Here is a 16,939-nt window from a genome sequence, read left to right on the forward strand (position 1 = left end):
AAGGTGTCATTCAATGACACCAACAAAGACAATATATACAAATATATACAATGTATATACAATAGTCCATATCCACACCAGCAATATTTTCCCAGTATCGCTCCAGGATCAAGTTTTATTGTTATAATTATGTGACAATTTGTTTCACTTTTCCCCCTTTCTACATGGTAGTTAAGGTGGTTTTTTTTGGAGGCAGGAGCAATGGATAGCTCTCTGGGCTTAGACTCAGAAAATCCTGAGTTCAAATCCAGATTCTGATACTTCTTAGCTATGTAACACTAGACAAGTTACATAACTTATTTGAGTCAGTTTCCTTAGCTAGAAAATGGGGATAATAGTATCATCTACTTCCTAGAGTTATTATGAGGATCAAATGAAATATTTATAAAGTATTTAGTATGAAGACATCTGGCACATAGTAGGCACATAAATAAATGATTCCTTCCTTCTTTCCCGACTAGCTTTATTTTACACTCATCAGTAAGTATAATAAGTCTTCCCATACTTGTCTATAGTTTTTACATTTGTTGTTTCTTATTGCAGTTGGGCAACTTAATCATTCAAGTGATTGCTCCAAGCTTTTTAGTTAAGCAAAGGGTAGAGGACCTCTTAGCTGGGGATGTCAGGGATGTAAAGATCTCTTGGTGGGAATGTTAAGTATAAAAGCATTATAGCCATAGCCTACAATCAAAAACAACTGATGACCTTTGTTCCCTCTTATTTTTAGCTGGTATATCAGTGACGATACCATTTCAGCAGCATGAATGTTGGAGCCTCAGCCATTGGAGTCTTCTTATGTCTTTGGAAATTTTATTTATCTCCAAGGAACACTGGATGGAAGAGTTTCTCACAACATTTTGGAGTTTGTTGTGTGGTTGGGTTCCTTTCAACCATGTTTTTATATCTTGGCTTGTATTGGTTCCTATCTTCCTCCATAATCTTCTTCCTACCTTTCTGGATTGTTATGACTATCCTACTGTGTTGGTCCAAGCATGTACGTTGTTTTGCTATTCTCTTCTTTCTCTCTTGTGGACTACATGAAGGCAGAAATGCTCTGATTGCTGCAGGAACAGGAATTGTGACATTTGGCCATGTAAAAAATATCTTCCATAACCTGAAAGGACTACTAGAAGGGATAATGTGCAACCTCAGTTTCAAAAGTTTTGCTATTCATTTCCCTCTCTTGAATAAATACATTGAAGCAATTCAGTGGCTTTATAGTCTTGTCACAGATATTGGTCTGTTTGAAGAGATAGTCTCTTTAAATCACACATTGGCCATGTCTATTCTCTCTCCCAGCAAAGCCTTTGAGATTAGGCTAAATGACACCAAAGGAGAAATCCTAAGTGTGATAGACCATGTAACCACTGTCACAGAAGTGGTGTCTTCTCTGGGCCAAGGGTTATTGACCATCACTGGGTTTGCTCTAGTCCTATTCACCACAAGACGCTTCATGAAACGCTTCTTGGGCCCTCATAGCCATAAATTTGAAAACATCTACATCACCAGACATTTTGTTCAATTTGATGAAAGTGAGAGGCATCAAAAAAGGCCCTGTGTCCTTCCACTTAATAAGCAGGAAAGAAAAAAGTACATTATTATTCCTTCCATCTGCTTGGCTTCCAAAGAGAGGAGAAGCCTTGGACTGTTTTTCCTCCCCATACTGACAAATCTCTATGTCTGGGCCATGTTTGCAGCCTTGGATTATGGGTTGTATCACCTCATTTCTTCAATTAACAGACATCTCCAAAACTTGCCAGGAATGGAGGTTCACTTGAAACTATACAATGAGGTAAGTGAACATAATGGGATTATAGATTTAGAACCATAAGGGATCTCTTAGACCAACTAACTCAACCAACCACTTTATTTTACAGAAGAGGAAACTGGAGGGAAGGGAAATAAGTGATTTGCCTTATGGTAAAAGAGGCAAGATTTGGATCCAGGTCCTCAGACCTTGGTTTTAATGTGCTCTTCACTAAATAACATTTTTACTGGCTTTGAATCCAGGGATGTAGAAAGTAATGTGAAAACAAAGGATTCTTAAGCTTTGAGTTAGCTTTGTGTGACTTAGATCAGGAAATATCTTATCTTCTTAGATTCATCTAGATTGTATCACATTAGACCAGTCACAGCTCCTTTAAATTAGTTTCCTTTAAAAATAAATCACCCATTTTCATTAAACAATCAAACACACAAGTTTTCAAGTTAGGTCTTTCTAGGGCTTAAGATGATAATTATATCCACCATAGTAAGAAGGCATTTTAATGAATGGATTCATATTAATAATCATAATACATTCCTATAGTACATAATAATAATGATTATAACTAGCAGTCATGTAGTGTTTTAAGGTTTGCAAAGTGCTTTACAAATATTTCACAAATTTTATCCTCACAAATCCTGGGAAACAGATGCTTTTATCTCCATTGTACAGATGAAGAGATTGAAGGTTAAGGTCCTATCCAGGGCCATATGTCTAGTAAGGTCTGAGGTCAAATTTAAATTCAGGGCTTCCTGTCTAATGGTCCAGGTCACTAATTCTTCTAATGTGACTTATATTATCCTGTACCCACAAACAACTGTGAGACAAATATAATTGTCATTTTCTACCTCCCAAATTTTTACCTTCCCACTATCCTGCATGTCTAGAATGCATTCCCTCTTTACTTCTGCCTTACATTTCTTCCCTTAAGGCATGACTCAAGAATCATCTTCTGCATAACTTGCCTGATGCTTCAATCACTAGAATCCTCCTTCCTTAAACAACTTTACTTTTAACTACTTTGTATATATTTGACCTTATTCACTTTGCATTTATGGAGCATACATATTTTATATTTCCTTGGTGTCTCCACTCTTAGATTATAAGTTCTTTTTTAGTAGAAATTATTTCATTCTTTGGACTTATATTTCCAGCATAGATAGTAGTAGCTTAATAAACACTTGATAGCTGTAATAGCTTAATGAATCCTTGTTATTAGCTTGCCCTCACTCAAATCCAACTCATTTACATGTCATGGTATCACCTCCCTGATGTCATGGTCCACTTTGAGAATGAAGGACTAACAACAACAACCTCTGTTGATTAATTAATTATTTTCATTTTAAAGATAAGGTAACTGAGGCCAAGAGTTTAAGTGACTTGACACAGTAACTTACAATTTATAAGTGATCAGAAATGTTAAATAAAAAACATTCTTGGGCAAGTCAATAAATCTCTTTGTGCCTCAGCTTCCTCATCTGTAAAATGAAGTGATTGAACAAAGTTAAAATCCTTTGCAACTCTAGATTTATAATTCTGTAATCCAAAAGGGAAAATTTAGATGAAATAATGAAAAGTTTATGCCAAAGTCCCTCCAACTTAAATTTGTGTCTCTATGATCAATTTGGAATCAGGTTTACACTTTTCAAACAAGAGCTGAAATTTTACTTTCAGATAGCATTTGACTTCCAGTATATTGGGGAAAACATTGGATTTGTAGTTAGAGAAAATAGGTAGAAGTAGATTTTCAGCTGCCCATGTGAGAGAGGAAGATGTCTTGGGTGTTATGGATGCAAGAGAGAATTTGAAAAGAGGATCTATTAAAAACATATGAGTAGGGGAAAAAAGGAAGGAAAACAACAGAGGAAGGAAGAAAAGGAAGGAAGGAAGGAAGGAAAGAAGAAAGGAAAGAAGAGAGGAAAAAAGCAAAAGAAATATTGAGGGAAAGAGGCAAGAAGGGAAGGAAGGGAAGAAGAAAAGAAAGGAAGAAGAAAGGGAGGAAGGAAGGAAAGGAAGAGGGAACAGAAATAAGAATAAAAGGAGATGGAAGTTGAAGAGTTAAGAGAGGAGTCTTATATTTGCCAGACCAAATACAGTTATTTTAAATTCATTTGAATTTTATTTTGTCATTTGCAAGTTGAAGCAGAAGCTCTGTCATTCCTGGAGCTTACTCTAAGAACTTGGAGCCCTGGGGTGCCTTATAATTAACTAATTTCTTGGGCCTGGGAAAGAGAGTGGGGTGCTGTTCAGTGCAATCAGCTTGAAAAAGCTAAGTAAATGAGAGAACAAGCAAAACGTACCTGCTGAGCAGCAAGAAACAAATCTGAAAGGAAAAACTATTTGGATTTAAGCAAGAAGTAGCTAATGCTCTTTAAATGCTTGTTACGCCGAGTATAAATACAGTTAGGAGCTAACATAATGGAATTGAAAACAACAGATAATGTACCATTCCATTGTTCTTGCCTGCATTTTTTAGTCCTATGACCAGATTCTTTTATCAGTTGCTAAATTAGTGAAATTCAGGAATGTTTATGAACCCAAAAATGTTTTCATTGGTGTTAATGATTTCTTTACCCCCTAAGTAAATACAAATACACATTCACAGACATAGGAACACAGACAGAAAGACACACTTACACATACATATTCTAATGGATACAAAAAGAAAACAAAAAGCAGGGAGCATAAAGCCTGAAGTGTTTCAGGACTTCAATGCAAGGTGGAGTAAGAAGGCAAGATATTATAAAACAGGCCAGAGAATAAACAAGACAGGACAGGGAATGATAGAAAATGACAAGAAAGGGACAGAGAATAGAAATAATTGGAAAATGCAAGGTTTTCCAATGGGGCCACAAGCCAGAACTTGTTAAAATTATTTTCATTTTGCCATTGGATTCTTCATAGGTGCTAAATGTCTAAATCTATTATTTCTGTGTTTTGTTCATCTAGGTAAGCTGAGCAGGTCCCCTTAGATTTTTCAAACATCTTGGCTAAAGAACATTTCATAGGATCATAGGCTGAAAATTGGAAAGAATCTTAGAGGACATATGGTTCAACTGCCCTCATTTTAGGAAATAAGAAAATGGAGACCCCAATAGGGAAAATAACTTGCTTAAGATCACTATGCTAGCACCACCATCCATATTTTGCTTTTGAAAGATGAAATTTCCCAGATTCATAGGATTGATTGAAGTGGAGACAAATTTAAGTCAGTAAAACAAGTTAGGGCTTGTTTCATTAGTCCAAGAACAAAGAAATGATGCTCTGAACTAGGTCGGTGGCTGAGGAAACACTTGATGAATCACCCTGCCTTCCTGAAAGAGTTAAGTACAAAAATGTTTACTCACTACATTTATAACCTAGCTTCCCAACTCTCAAATCCCTGCTTAGATGCCTTGATGAAATGTCTACTGCACCACCATGAAATTGGCCACCTGCTGGTTTGTTATTGCAGAACTATCAGATCAGAGTGTTTTGGCAATTTCAATAGTAGGAAAGAACTGACACATTTGCTCTGGAGAACCAAACTTACCTATTTAGTCACAGAGGTTCATTTTTAATTTGTTAATTAGGGATAGGCCACTAAAATTGTTTTTCTTGCTTTTTCCCTAGATAATAAACTAGTAATCCTCTCTGCCACATTTCTTTGGCCTTGCAGATGCTTTATTATGTTCTGATATGAAGAAGGAAGATTACTTGATTCCTAGATATGATGAAGATAGCATTCTAGGTCTGTGGCCACTAGAGTATTGGGATGCTGGGACAATAGTCCCTAAGATCTCACTTAAAGATCTCACTAAATCTCACAGTACCTTGAGGTTAATTCTCAAGTCCCAAGGTGCCTCATTTAAACTGGAATATGTATTCATGGATAGGATCTGGTCCATTAATTTCTGTTTTCCAAATGAGAAAATCAGTCCACAGAGAGATTAAATGACTTTCCTAGGTCAGGAGGAAAAAGCTGAATCAACAAACCTGACTATCCTTATTGGCTTCATTACATGACTATCAATGTCAATTCCTTAATTCTGGGCCAATCTTAAGCAGTTCACATTGACCTTGGAATATACCTGCTTCATCTATTTTTTTTTTTTTTGCTTCAATCAAAAAGCCAACTATTTCTAATCCAGAAACAGGAAATATTATATTTTTAAAGATCTCCAGAAAAAAATATGGAAGAAACATCAGAAAACTAGTTTCTACTGTGGAACATATTTTAGTGTCTAACAAGAAACATGGTAGCTTTCTGTGATCACAGAAGGTTGTTTTAAAAGATGTTTTAGTCTCTCTCATCATTTATATCAGACTAGAATGAGCTGTGTCTTAAGGGAAGAAATGTTAAGCAAAGGTAAAAAGGGAGTACAATCTAGACATGCAGGACATTGAAAGACAAAAATTGGGGAGGTAGATTGGCATATGAGGAATATAGAAAATGATAATAGTATTTGTCTCACAGGGTTGTTGTGAGTAAAGGGTAATATAAGTCATGTTAGAATTAACAGTGGATAGAGTCTTAGACCTTTAGATAGGAAGCCCTGAGTTACAAATTTGATCTTAGACCTTACAAGACATATAGTCATGGGAAAAACTCAGCTTTCCTCAGCCTCAATTTCTTTATTTATACAATGGCGATAATCATAGCATCCACTTCCCAGGATTGTGTGAAAATAAAATGAACTAATATTTGTAAAGTACTTTGCAAATCTTAAAACACTAAATGAATGTTAGCTATAATAATTATTATATATTATGGATGTATGTTTTATCTTTTTGTCCTTATAGTTCTATGAGTTAAGTATTATAGGTATTATTAACCCTTTTTTACAAATAAAAAGAGTGTCAGAAATTTTGAATTGCCTGTGTTCAATAATAATTTGCAATAAATGGGATTCAAATCCACGCCTATCCTAATTGTAAATCTAGCCATTTCTTCCCTAAACCCTGCTTTGACTTTTGATCCTTCATAAAAGGATCTTTTACTTTCAGTCTTCTCCACATAATTTACAATCCAATGACTCCTTTCTCTTCCCTCAAACACAACACTTCATTTTCCAACTCTACACATTTTCACAGGTTATTCTCCATGCCTGGAATTCTCCCTGCTCTGCCCCTAGAGCTCCTTTCTCCAATCTCCCCACTGTCCCTGACATTCTGACTTCCTTCAAATATAAGCTAAAGTCCCATCTTCTGCAAAACATCTTTCCAATCCTCCTTAATACTAACCTTTCCCTCTGATTATGTTCAAATCATTCTGTATATAGTTTGTTTGCACAGAGTTGTTTACAAGTTGGCTCCTCCATTTTATTGTGAGTTCCCTGAAGCAGAGATTATTTTTGTCTTTCTTTGTCAATCCAGAATTTAGTACAGAACCTAGTATATAGTAGGTATTTAATAAAGGCTAATTGATTTAACTTTACTTTGCTTATGTTTCAGGTGAAGGGAAATCATGATATCATAAATGACTCATCCTTTAATATATCCCTCTTTGAACCTAACTGCATTCCCAAACCTGAGCTCTTTATGTCTAAAACATGGATTCCACTAAGTGTCATTATTCTGATGTTGGTGATACTAGGTTTGCTATCCTCCATCCTAATGCAGTTTAAAATCCTAGTGGCTGGGTCATTCTACCCTGATGTAGAAAGAGATCGGATACAATATCTACATGCCAAGATCCTCAGGAGAAGATCCAAGCAGTCATTGAGGAAAGGAGAAAAGAAACTGAAGCAGTTTATTACAGAGGTAAGGAGAAGGGTATGAGTTGAAAAAAGCCTAAGATACCTCTAATTTAATCTAAGAATCAGATTATGGCATTTATTCTTGTGCAGTGTCAAAATGACAGTGTTTTTTTTTTTTTTAAGCACTTTGACATTTATATAGCACTTTGAAGTCTGACAACAAATGTTAGAAGAGGGATTCAAAATCAGATCTTCTTAACTCTAAGAGCAACATATTTCTATTCCTTTTATCACAATAATTCTTATCAAAACAGTGCTCCAGGCCCATATTAAAACTGTATACATGGGGCAGCTAGGTGACTCAGTGGATAGAGCACCATCTCCGAAGTCAGGAGACCTGAGTTCAAATCTGTTCTCAGACACCTTAACACTTCCTAGCTGTGTGACCCTGGACAAGTCACTTAACCCTAATTGCCTCAACAAACAAACAAACAAACAAACAAAAAAGAACAACAAAACCCTGTATACACAAAGGAAGTGAGGTTTATAGTAGGAGAGCTCACTTCCATGCCAGGAAAGCCAGCCTGAAAGTCCTGTCTCTAACACATAGTGGCTGTGTGATTCTAGACAAGATATTTCATCTCTGAGTACTAGTAGAGGCAATTGGTAGGAGTTTCATCACCTGGAAGTCTCCTATAACAATGAATTCACTGGTCTAATCCCTGTTCCACAAACCAATCTTTGGAGTATCTTGAACTTATTCATCAGAGGGTTTTGTTTTGTTTTGTTTCATTTAACTCTGTACTAGTTACTGGTCCTAAATGTGGGTTACAAGTTTCTCACCTCTTGTACACACCTGCATTTTACAATGTACAATGTACAATCACCTAATAAATCTGAGAGATCTCCCAAGGTGTAAGGAGAAAGTTTGTTTGGTTCTCATGAGAAGGGGCAGTCACTCTCATCATATGCAAGGGGGAAAGTAAGGGCCCTGAGCATAGACAGAAGGGACAATATAGAGATTTCCTGACACAACATTAACCCCCCTTTCTGGCTCATCCTCATTGATTGAGAATGTGACCTCACATTCTAAGAGCAAAAGCTACAGCAAATGGAGAAACCACACATATATTCAAATTTAAACAAAGACATTCCTTTTACTGACCCTGAGATATGTGCTTTCAACATATGAGAGATAAGTGCTGAGTCAGTCTGCTCTACACTCTCCCAGATTTGCTGCCCCTCCCCATATCCTGGGAACTATTTGCCAATGAGGAAAGGCAGGGGAAAATAGGAACCTGATCTCATAACTTAGTTAATTTATAATTTGCCTTTTGAAGAAATATCAAATTTTCCATTCAATATGGATGTAAGATACGCGATAGCCTTTATTCGCTTACCATACAACATGTTGTTCATCTTGATGTGGTTAGTGGCAGCCCAGAGAGTTGTAGAAACCCCCTCTGATTGACACAGGTCCAATGTGAAAGAATTCACGAACTCAAAAAAATCAGTCTGGAAAGGGAAGTTCCACAAGGTTTCTAGCCAGAACAGAAATACTTACTGTTTACTTTCAAGTCATCAAAACCCAAGCAATGAGCAAGTAAGACTTGAGCTGGGATCTATTATTGGCCAATAAGGGAGAACCAGTGTGATTGGTATTAAAAGCATAGTTAAGTAGCTCCATTAGAATCTCAGTGGGTTTTATCTAAGACAGGTTTTCCAGAATTCTGTTTCCAAAAATCACAAGTGAAACTACTTGAGACAAAAAAGTTAGCTGTCATAGGGTTTACTTTTGGGGGGAGGGGGAAATAGAATAAATAACTATGAAAGAAAAAAATCTTCCCCAATCCCCAAAATATCTTTCAAGGTTTAAATGATCAGAATTTATATTTCTTTGAACAGAATACTTACCAGTTAGGGTATGAGTTCCCATGTGGATGGAAAGAGAGAAGAAAAAAAAGAGATGGAAAGAAGGAAGGAAGGAAACAAGAAACAAATAAAAGATGTATGGGAGGAGGGAAGAAAGGAAGAAAGAAAGGAAGAAAAGAAGGAAGAAAGGAAGGAAGGAAGAAAGGCAAGAGAAAGAAAAGAAGATAGGAAATAAAAAGGAAAGAAGGTAGGAAATAAAAAAGGAAAGAAGGAAAGAAAGAAGGAAGAGAGGGAGGAAGGGAGGGAAGGAGGAAGGAAAGAAGGAAATAGAAGAATTGTCCAGTTGGAATTGTCAGTTGGGTTCCCAGGGGACAGCTACTAGTACTCACATAATTGTTTGTCCTTCGGTCTAGAAGAGAACCAATAACATTAGGAAGGTGATAATTTGACTTGCAAGTGAATTGGATTTAAGTGAGGCATAGCAATGCAAAGTCATGTTTAACCTTACTTTCTCAGAGATGTCTGAGTCCAATGGCAGGATATAAGTTAGGACTATTCATAAAAAATGAATAAGATGCTAAATTCTTTCAAGAGTGTATAAATAAGGATAGAAATATAAAGCATTCAAATAATGCCAAAGTAAAGTAAATGCCAAGTAAAAGTAGACTTACTTCAGAAAGCAAAAACATTTTTGTGGGGCTACAGAATAAATGTTAGTCATCCACTTTTCATATGTACTGCTCAAGCAGCTCACAACACTATCATTGAGGATTGAAAAGGCCTATATCTCATAATCCCCATGATGTGGCTTTAGTATTTCAGTTTCAGAAAAGTCCTCTCTATTCTCCTAATTACTTAATGAAGACATCTCCTTCTTCAAGGCCAATGATTGACATTAGACTTCAGAAACTTTAGTGCTTTGGGAACTTTAAATCTTGAGTCTTTGGAACTCAGAAATATTCACTATGTAATTCCCCAAATTGTGAACAACCTTCCTGAAAACTGATAATATGTGGTTCAGATGGAGAGGTAAGTGACCACCATATAATAAAATAGCTAGAAATATCTCTAGGAGCAAAATGAAGGTTTATTATACATTCTTGCAAGAAATGTGCATCACTCTAGTTGAATAAGCAATTAAAGGCAGGAGATGCTTTACAGAAGCAGAATAGCAGATTATATAGTCCCTAAGGCAAAAAAATCCCTCCCACCACCAACCCTCATCCTCACTGGCTGAAGGAATGCAGTCTAACTGCGGGGAACTACCCTAGAGACAAGAAATTGAGCTTTGGCCAATAAGAGTATAGCTGCCCATATTTGGTTTAGGTAGCAGTTGCATGCAAATGATGTAATGGAAAAATAGCAGGAAGAGGATACAGGTATGTTCTAATAAGTGTTCAGGTCTACACCAATTTTGGGGTTGGTAAAGCCTTACTCAATTTTCACAAATGTCTGAGAGATCTCACTCCATCTCATTCAGTAGTCTTTGAGGTTCACTCAGAAACAAAAAGGCAGAAAGCAACCAGAGAGTAGAGTTCCATGAACTCACTATCATGATCTTCTTCAGTACGATGAAATCCTGAGGATAGATGGGAAGAGAGGGATAGAAATCTTTCTTGATGTATTGTTGTCTGGAACTTTAAGGGAGGAAAAAAAAAATTCCCCTACATAAAGGAATTATTTTTTAAATTATTTTTTCAATAAATAAATATCTATTTTGTCATCCTTCCACCTCAGCTCCACCCCACCCCTTATTTAAAAAAAAGTCAAATGAAACTATTACAACAAATATACAAAGTCAAACTAAACAAATTTTTGCATTGGCTATATCTAAAAAAATTGTGTCTTCTTTATCCTGAGTCCTCTTTACCAGAAGATGGGTGGGCTATCAGGCAGTCAGCAACCAACTTTTAGTGCTTACAATGTGCTAAATGATGTTGCTAAGTCCTTAGCAAGAAAATGGAAAATCAGTGTTTACCTTCCAGGAATTTGCACTTCAATGAAGGAGGACAAACACAAAAGGAAGCTGGAAGGGGAAATGAGGGAGGAGAGGAAGATATTCCTAGGCTTGGGGATGATAGAGAAATCTGGAAGATTTCAGCTGGATGAGTAATGAAGGATTGGTGGTTTGGGTGCCCTCCGTAAATGGAGGTTCTAAGAAAAGTCATGGAATCAAAGAAAAGGGCCCCTGAGGTGGAGGGTAGACATGTGAATTCTAGGTCTGAAGTGATCTTTCACCATGAAAAGGTTACTAGGGCAGGGTGGACAGAAGAGTATAGTACCTAGAAGATTTAATCATTTCTAAGGTCCTTTACAGCCATGATTTTCCCAATCTCCTTCAATCTGTCTCTTTCTACCAATTGCCTCCTCTGTCATTCCTTCCCACTCCTTCATTTATTTTCAACCTTTTCCCCTACTGGCTTATTTTCTATTGCCTAAAAACATAATCACGTCTCCCCTATTCTGAAAAAATCCTCACTTGATCCTTGTATCCCCATTATTATCCTCTATTTCTTCTACCATTATAGCGAAACTCAAAAACTATCTACAATAAATATCTCCACTTTCCCCTCACCCCCTCTCTTATCCCCTTACAAGTTGCCTTCTTACCTTATAAATCCACCAAAACTGATCTCTCCAAAGTCACTAATGGTTTCTTATTTGCAAAATCAATAACTTTTTCTTTATCCTCATTCTCCTTAACCTCTCTGAGGCCTTTGATTTTGTTTGATCATTCTGTTATCCTTGTTACTATTTGGTCTCTAGATTTTGAGAACCATTTTCTCCTGTTTTTCCCCCTCCCTATCTATTCAAGGCTCAGTCTTCTTTGTTTGATTTTCCTACAGATCATATCCTGTAAACATTGCTGTCCTTCAATGTTCTGTCCTAACTCCTCTTCTCTCTATGTACAATACTACTTTTTCACTTGATGATCTCATCAACTACCAGAGATTTAATTATCCCCTCTATGTTCATGATTTTCACATCTACCTATTCTGCCTCATTCTCTCTGCTGACCTCCAATCTTACATTTTCAACTACTTCAGACTAGATGTCCAATAGACATCTTAAACTCACTATCTCCAAAGCAGAACTCAATATCCTTTCTCCTCCTTGCTTCCCTCCCCCAATATTGTCCCATTCTTCCCTATTCCAGTAGAAGGCAACATCATTCTCTGAGTTCTTCAGGCTCAAAATCCAGAAATCATCGTGTATTCCTCCCTATCTCTTACTGAGCCCTCACCATCATATCCAAGTTGTTATGCCTATCAATTTCATTTTTGCAACTTCTTTCTGCAACATACCTCTCTGACACTGCCATCCCTCTAGTGCAGACCCTCATCACACCACTCCTAGATTGCTACAATAGTCAGCTGATATCTTGTCTTCTGGCTTATGTTTCTCACCACTCCAATCCATTCAGCCACAAAAATTTGCCTAAAGCACAAGTTTAATCATGAAACACACACACACACAAACACACACACACACACACACACACACACACACACACCACCTTCTTCCCCAAACTATGCTCCATAAACTCTAATAACTTTCTATTGATTTCAGTATCAAATACAAAATGCTCTTTGGTATTCAAAATCCTTTATAACCTAGCCCTCTTCTACACTTCAGTCTTACACCTTATTCTTCATCCTGTACTTTCAATACAATGACACTGGTCTTCTGGCTGTTTCAGGAACAAAAAAACCTCCATTTCTAGTTTCTGGGCATTTTCTCTGGGTGAACCCCACTCCTGAAATATTCTCCCTCTTCTATTTGACAACTGACCTCCCTGGCTTCCTTTAAGTCCCATCTGAATTCCCACTTTCTACAGAAGGTCTTCCCCAACCCCTCTTATTTCCAATGCCCTCTCTCTGTTAATTATCTCCTATTTATCTTCTATGTAACTTGCTTCATATGTATTTTTTTTAATGTTGTTTCCCCCTAATCAGATTGTAAACTGCTTGAGGACAAAATCTGTCTTCTGCCTCTTTTTGTATCTGTACTGTACTTAGCACAGCTTGAGATATATCAGGGACTTAATAAATGTTTATTGGTTGATTCTGTGAGAATAGAAACTATGGTACTTTCATAGGAGAAGCTGTACTCTCCAGTTATATGCTAGAGTACATCTTTTGAGCCTTATATCATTAGGAGATAATTCCAGACCACAAAAGCCAGTCAATAAGGTGTCAGTGTATAGTCTATTCCAAGAGGGACAATTTGGTTGCATTTGCTTTAGGAATGTCTGTTTCTCCCATTCCCTATACCCCTACCCCCAAACTGTAAGTTTTTTGAGGGCAAGGACTACTTATAAAAAAACAACAACAACAAATCTTTGTGTTCCTAGCACCTGCCACAAATCCTTGTACAGAGTTTTCAGTTTAATGTTTCTAGAATTAAACTGAAACTGCCCTTTCCCCTCCCAATTACAAAAACATGAACTTTCAAAGGCTCCTTATTGGTTCACGGACCATGCAGTAAATAGCTTCTTCCAAATACCTGGGATTTGAGAGTAATTTGATTCCAATTTACCTTTCTTATCTTTTTTCAGCTGCACTTCTGGTTTCCCATCCTGAAAATGTTTGGGGAGGGCACCATATCTTCTGCAAATGAAAACAATCCTTGAAAAATTCCAAGCAGCTTTTCAGCTAAATTTATCTCAGCAGCTCCCCTCAGATTTATGGATGCTTGGCACATGTCACGGTTCATTCCCAACTGTATGGAAATGTGACATTTACTTTCATTTTATAGGCTTAGAATTTTCAGGGCCAACACTCAAGAACTCTAGAGGCTGCTTATTTCCTCCAGGGTACATATTATGTGCAATTAGCCTGGGCTGCCACCAACTTGGCAGAAGAGGGAGGGTCAAGTGGAGGAGGAAGAGTTTCATTGTAAGTTTGTGATGAGCCGCATGGTGATATGGGCAAGGAAATAAGCATATATGTAGCATCTAATATGTGCCAGGTGCTGTGCTAAGTATTTTATAAATATTATCTCATTTGATTTTCTTATAGCAGCCTTCAGTGTACCGGTTATTGTTATTACCCTCATTTTATAGTTGAGGAAACTGAGGCTGGTTAATTGATTTGTTCAGGGTCACATAGTATTTGAGGATGGATTTGAAAGCATCCTGCCCCCAGACTAATTTTTCTAACCTCTGCTCCACATAGCTACTTAATGAAAAGGTTGTTGGACTTGGTATCAGGAGAAATCTGGATCCAAAAATCTGCCTTTGACATTTACTGAGTGGCATCAGAAAGTTACTTTGCTTCAGTTTTTTCATTTGTAAAATACAAAATATTAAGTGACTATAACATTAGCTTTAGAATCAAAAGACTCATCTTCCTAAATTCAATTCCAGTCTTAAACACATATTAATTGTATGACCCTGGGCAAGTCATTTAGCTCTATTTACCTTAGTTTTCTCATTGCAAGATAAAATGGAGAAAAAAAAGGCAAACCACTCCAGTATCCTTGCCAAGAAAACCCCTAAATTAGGTTACAGAGAGCAGACATTACTGAACAAGAAACTAACTCACAGGGTTGCTCCAAGGATCAAATGAAATAGTGGTGTGTGTAAAGTACTTTTTAAACCTTCAACACTAAAAATAAATGACAGCTATCATTATTAATAATTTAGTCCATGGTATTAATAGTAAGGTATTTGATTTGAGTCAAACCTTTGGATTAATGTACATGCCTTGTTCCAACTCTCAATGGCATAATCAAGGCATGGCTCTTCTACTGGTGGTAAATTACTGTAATTAAGGGTGAAGTGTCAAAGAGGAAGTTATTTGTATAACACAAATTTATAAAAGTGACAGGACAGTAGATGTTCCAGGAGGCAAATTGCCAGAAAAGCATTGTTTGAGGGGCTTTAAAAAGCAAAAATTTCAATTGCAAAGTGGTTCTAGTCTAAGAACAGAAAAGTCTCCCACTGCCCCCAAGTGTCAGAGATCCACTTCTCCATAAAATATAACTTCCACTTACTTAAGTATGTGAATATGGTTTTCTATCCAGTAGAATGGAAGCTCCTTGAGTACAAGAACTACTTTTCCTCTTTTTATCATCAGCCTAACATATAATAGGAGATGAAGGAAAATGCACACCAAATGAAGTAATTAGTTGGTCAATCAGTGAGTTTGTATATCTATAGAATCTGAAGTAACATTTTAGTGACCTTTCTTCCCCTAGAAACATTGCCTCCTTTATAGCATTATAAGAACCTGCCAAGGCTGTTTGCAGAGGAGTCCAACACTATAATAAGTCATGTGTTCATATCACAATGTTTCTAGTTCCATTCATGACAACAAAAGAGCACACAAGACTTGGGAGAATTAAAATATTAACTGGCATTTATGGAGTGCTCCAAAGTTTACAAGACTATTTTACACATGTAATAAAATAGAGATCTGAGAAAAATGAGTAGATCTACATATGCCCCAGATCTGCATTACATTTAATTTTATTTGATACTTACACGTTGAAAGCTAAGTGCTTACAGAGGCAGCTTGTAGGGTAGCTTATAGAGGAAGGAAGAGGTTCTAGTTCTGGAATTGAGTAACTCAGTTTTTAATCTTATTCTCTCTTTTTTTTTTTTTTTTTTTTTAATATTCTCTTTGCAATTTGCTGTCTGTCTGATCTTGGAAAGTGACAATGTTTTTGAATCTCAGTTTCTTTATCTCAACAACCTGTTTCATTCAATAATTTTAATTATCTTGTACTTAAGTGTGTTTTCAAAGAAATAAACTTGTAATAAATAATAAAGAAGCATGTGTGACATTGTTTGCATTTACTTTTTTATTGAATATTACCCACACCAAGATAGAGGTGTCTATGAAAAATGATTACTCCTTTTTAATTTAAATTGATTTTTTTAGTTTTGTCAGTGAATCATAGGACCATAAATTTGAAACTGTATGGGATTCTAAATGCCATTTAGTACCATCTATACATTTTACAGATGAAGACACTGATGTCCAAGAACATACAGACATTAACTGACAAGCCAAGTCCTTAACATGGATCTTAGCTTTGCTACTTAGTACTTTTGTAACCTTAACATCTTGATCCTCAGTTTATCTATAAATTGAGGGAATTGAACTAGATGATCTTTAGGATTTTTTTACCTCTAGATGCTATGGATCTGTGACCAATTAAATTCAATGAGAAGCAATTTCCAGAAGTAACATGGCATAGTAGATAGGAGACTGGGTTTAGAATCTGCAAGACCAATGTTTAGATGTGATATTTAATAATTAACTGTGTAACTTCATGTAACTTATCTATCTTCTTTGATCTTCAAGATCCATAGAACCTCCACAGAACATCTATACTGTCACAAAGGGCTTACTAACTTTGTATCTCATTTGAAACATAAAAATCCTCAAACTCTCTGCCTCTTTAATCTTCCCCATTCGCTATTTAATATTCAATATCTCTTTATCCACCAGCTTCTTCCAAGCTGTCCACAAAGAAACCTAGGCCTTCCTTAAGTGTTTTTTTTAAGCTTTCAAGTGACCCATTTCCCAAGTTCTAGGTAATTTGAAGAACAGAATCTTCTAGATTTATGTACTTATAAACTCCCTTCAAAATGTTTTGCTTTTCATTAGCCACT

At 36.5% G+C, this 16,939-nt stretch overlaps 1 protein-coding gene across 1 annotated transcript; it reads left to right on the top strand.

The window, feature by feature from the left end:
• Positions 1 to 760: 760 nt before the first annotated feature.
• Positions 761 to 13,948, top strand: DCSTAMP (dendrocyte expressed seven transmembrane protein). The gene is made up of 3 exons (XM_051962406.1): positions 761 to 1,792; positions 7,199 to 7,507; positions 13,874 to 13,948. The coding sequence occupies exons 1-3, from the start codon at positions 761 to 763 to the stop codon at positions 13,946 to 13,948; spliced, it is 1,416 nt and encodes a 471-aa protein (XP_051818366.1).
• Positions 13,949 to 16,939: the final 2,991 nt, after the last annotated feature.

Source organism: Antechinus flavipes, chromosome 1 (genome assembly GCF_016432865.1).
Source record: "Antechinus flavipes isolate AdamAnt ecotype Samford, QLD, Australia chromosome 1, AdamAnt_v2, whole genome shotgun sequence".
NCBI lineage: Eukaryota > Metazoa > Chordata > Mammalia > Dasyuromorphia > Dasyuridae > Antechinus > Antechinus flavipes.

Coding starts and splice junctions, on each gene's coding strand:
- DCSTAMP (XM_051962406.1), top strand. CDS start 761: ATGAATGTTGGAGCCTCAGCCATTGGAGTCTTCTTATGTCTTTGGAAA. Junction 1,793..7,198: donor ACTTGAAACTATACAATGAG/GTAAGTGAACAT, acceptor CTTATGTTTCAG/GTGAAGGGAAATCATGATAT. Junction 7,508..13,873: donor TGAAGCAGTTTATTACAGAG/GTAAGGAGAAGG, acceptor ATCTTTTTTCAG/CTGCACTTCTGGTTTCCCAT.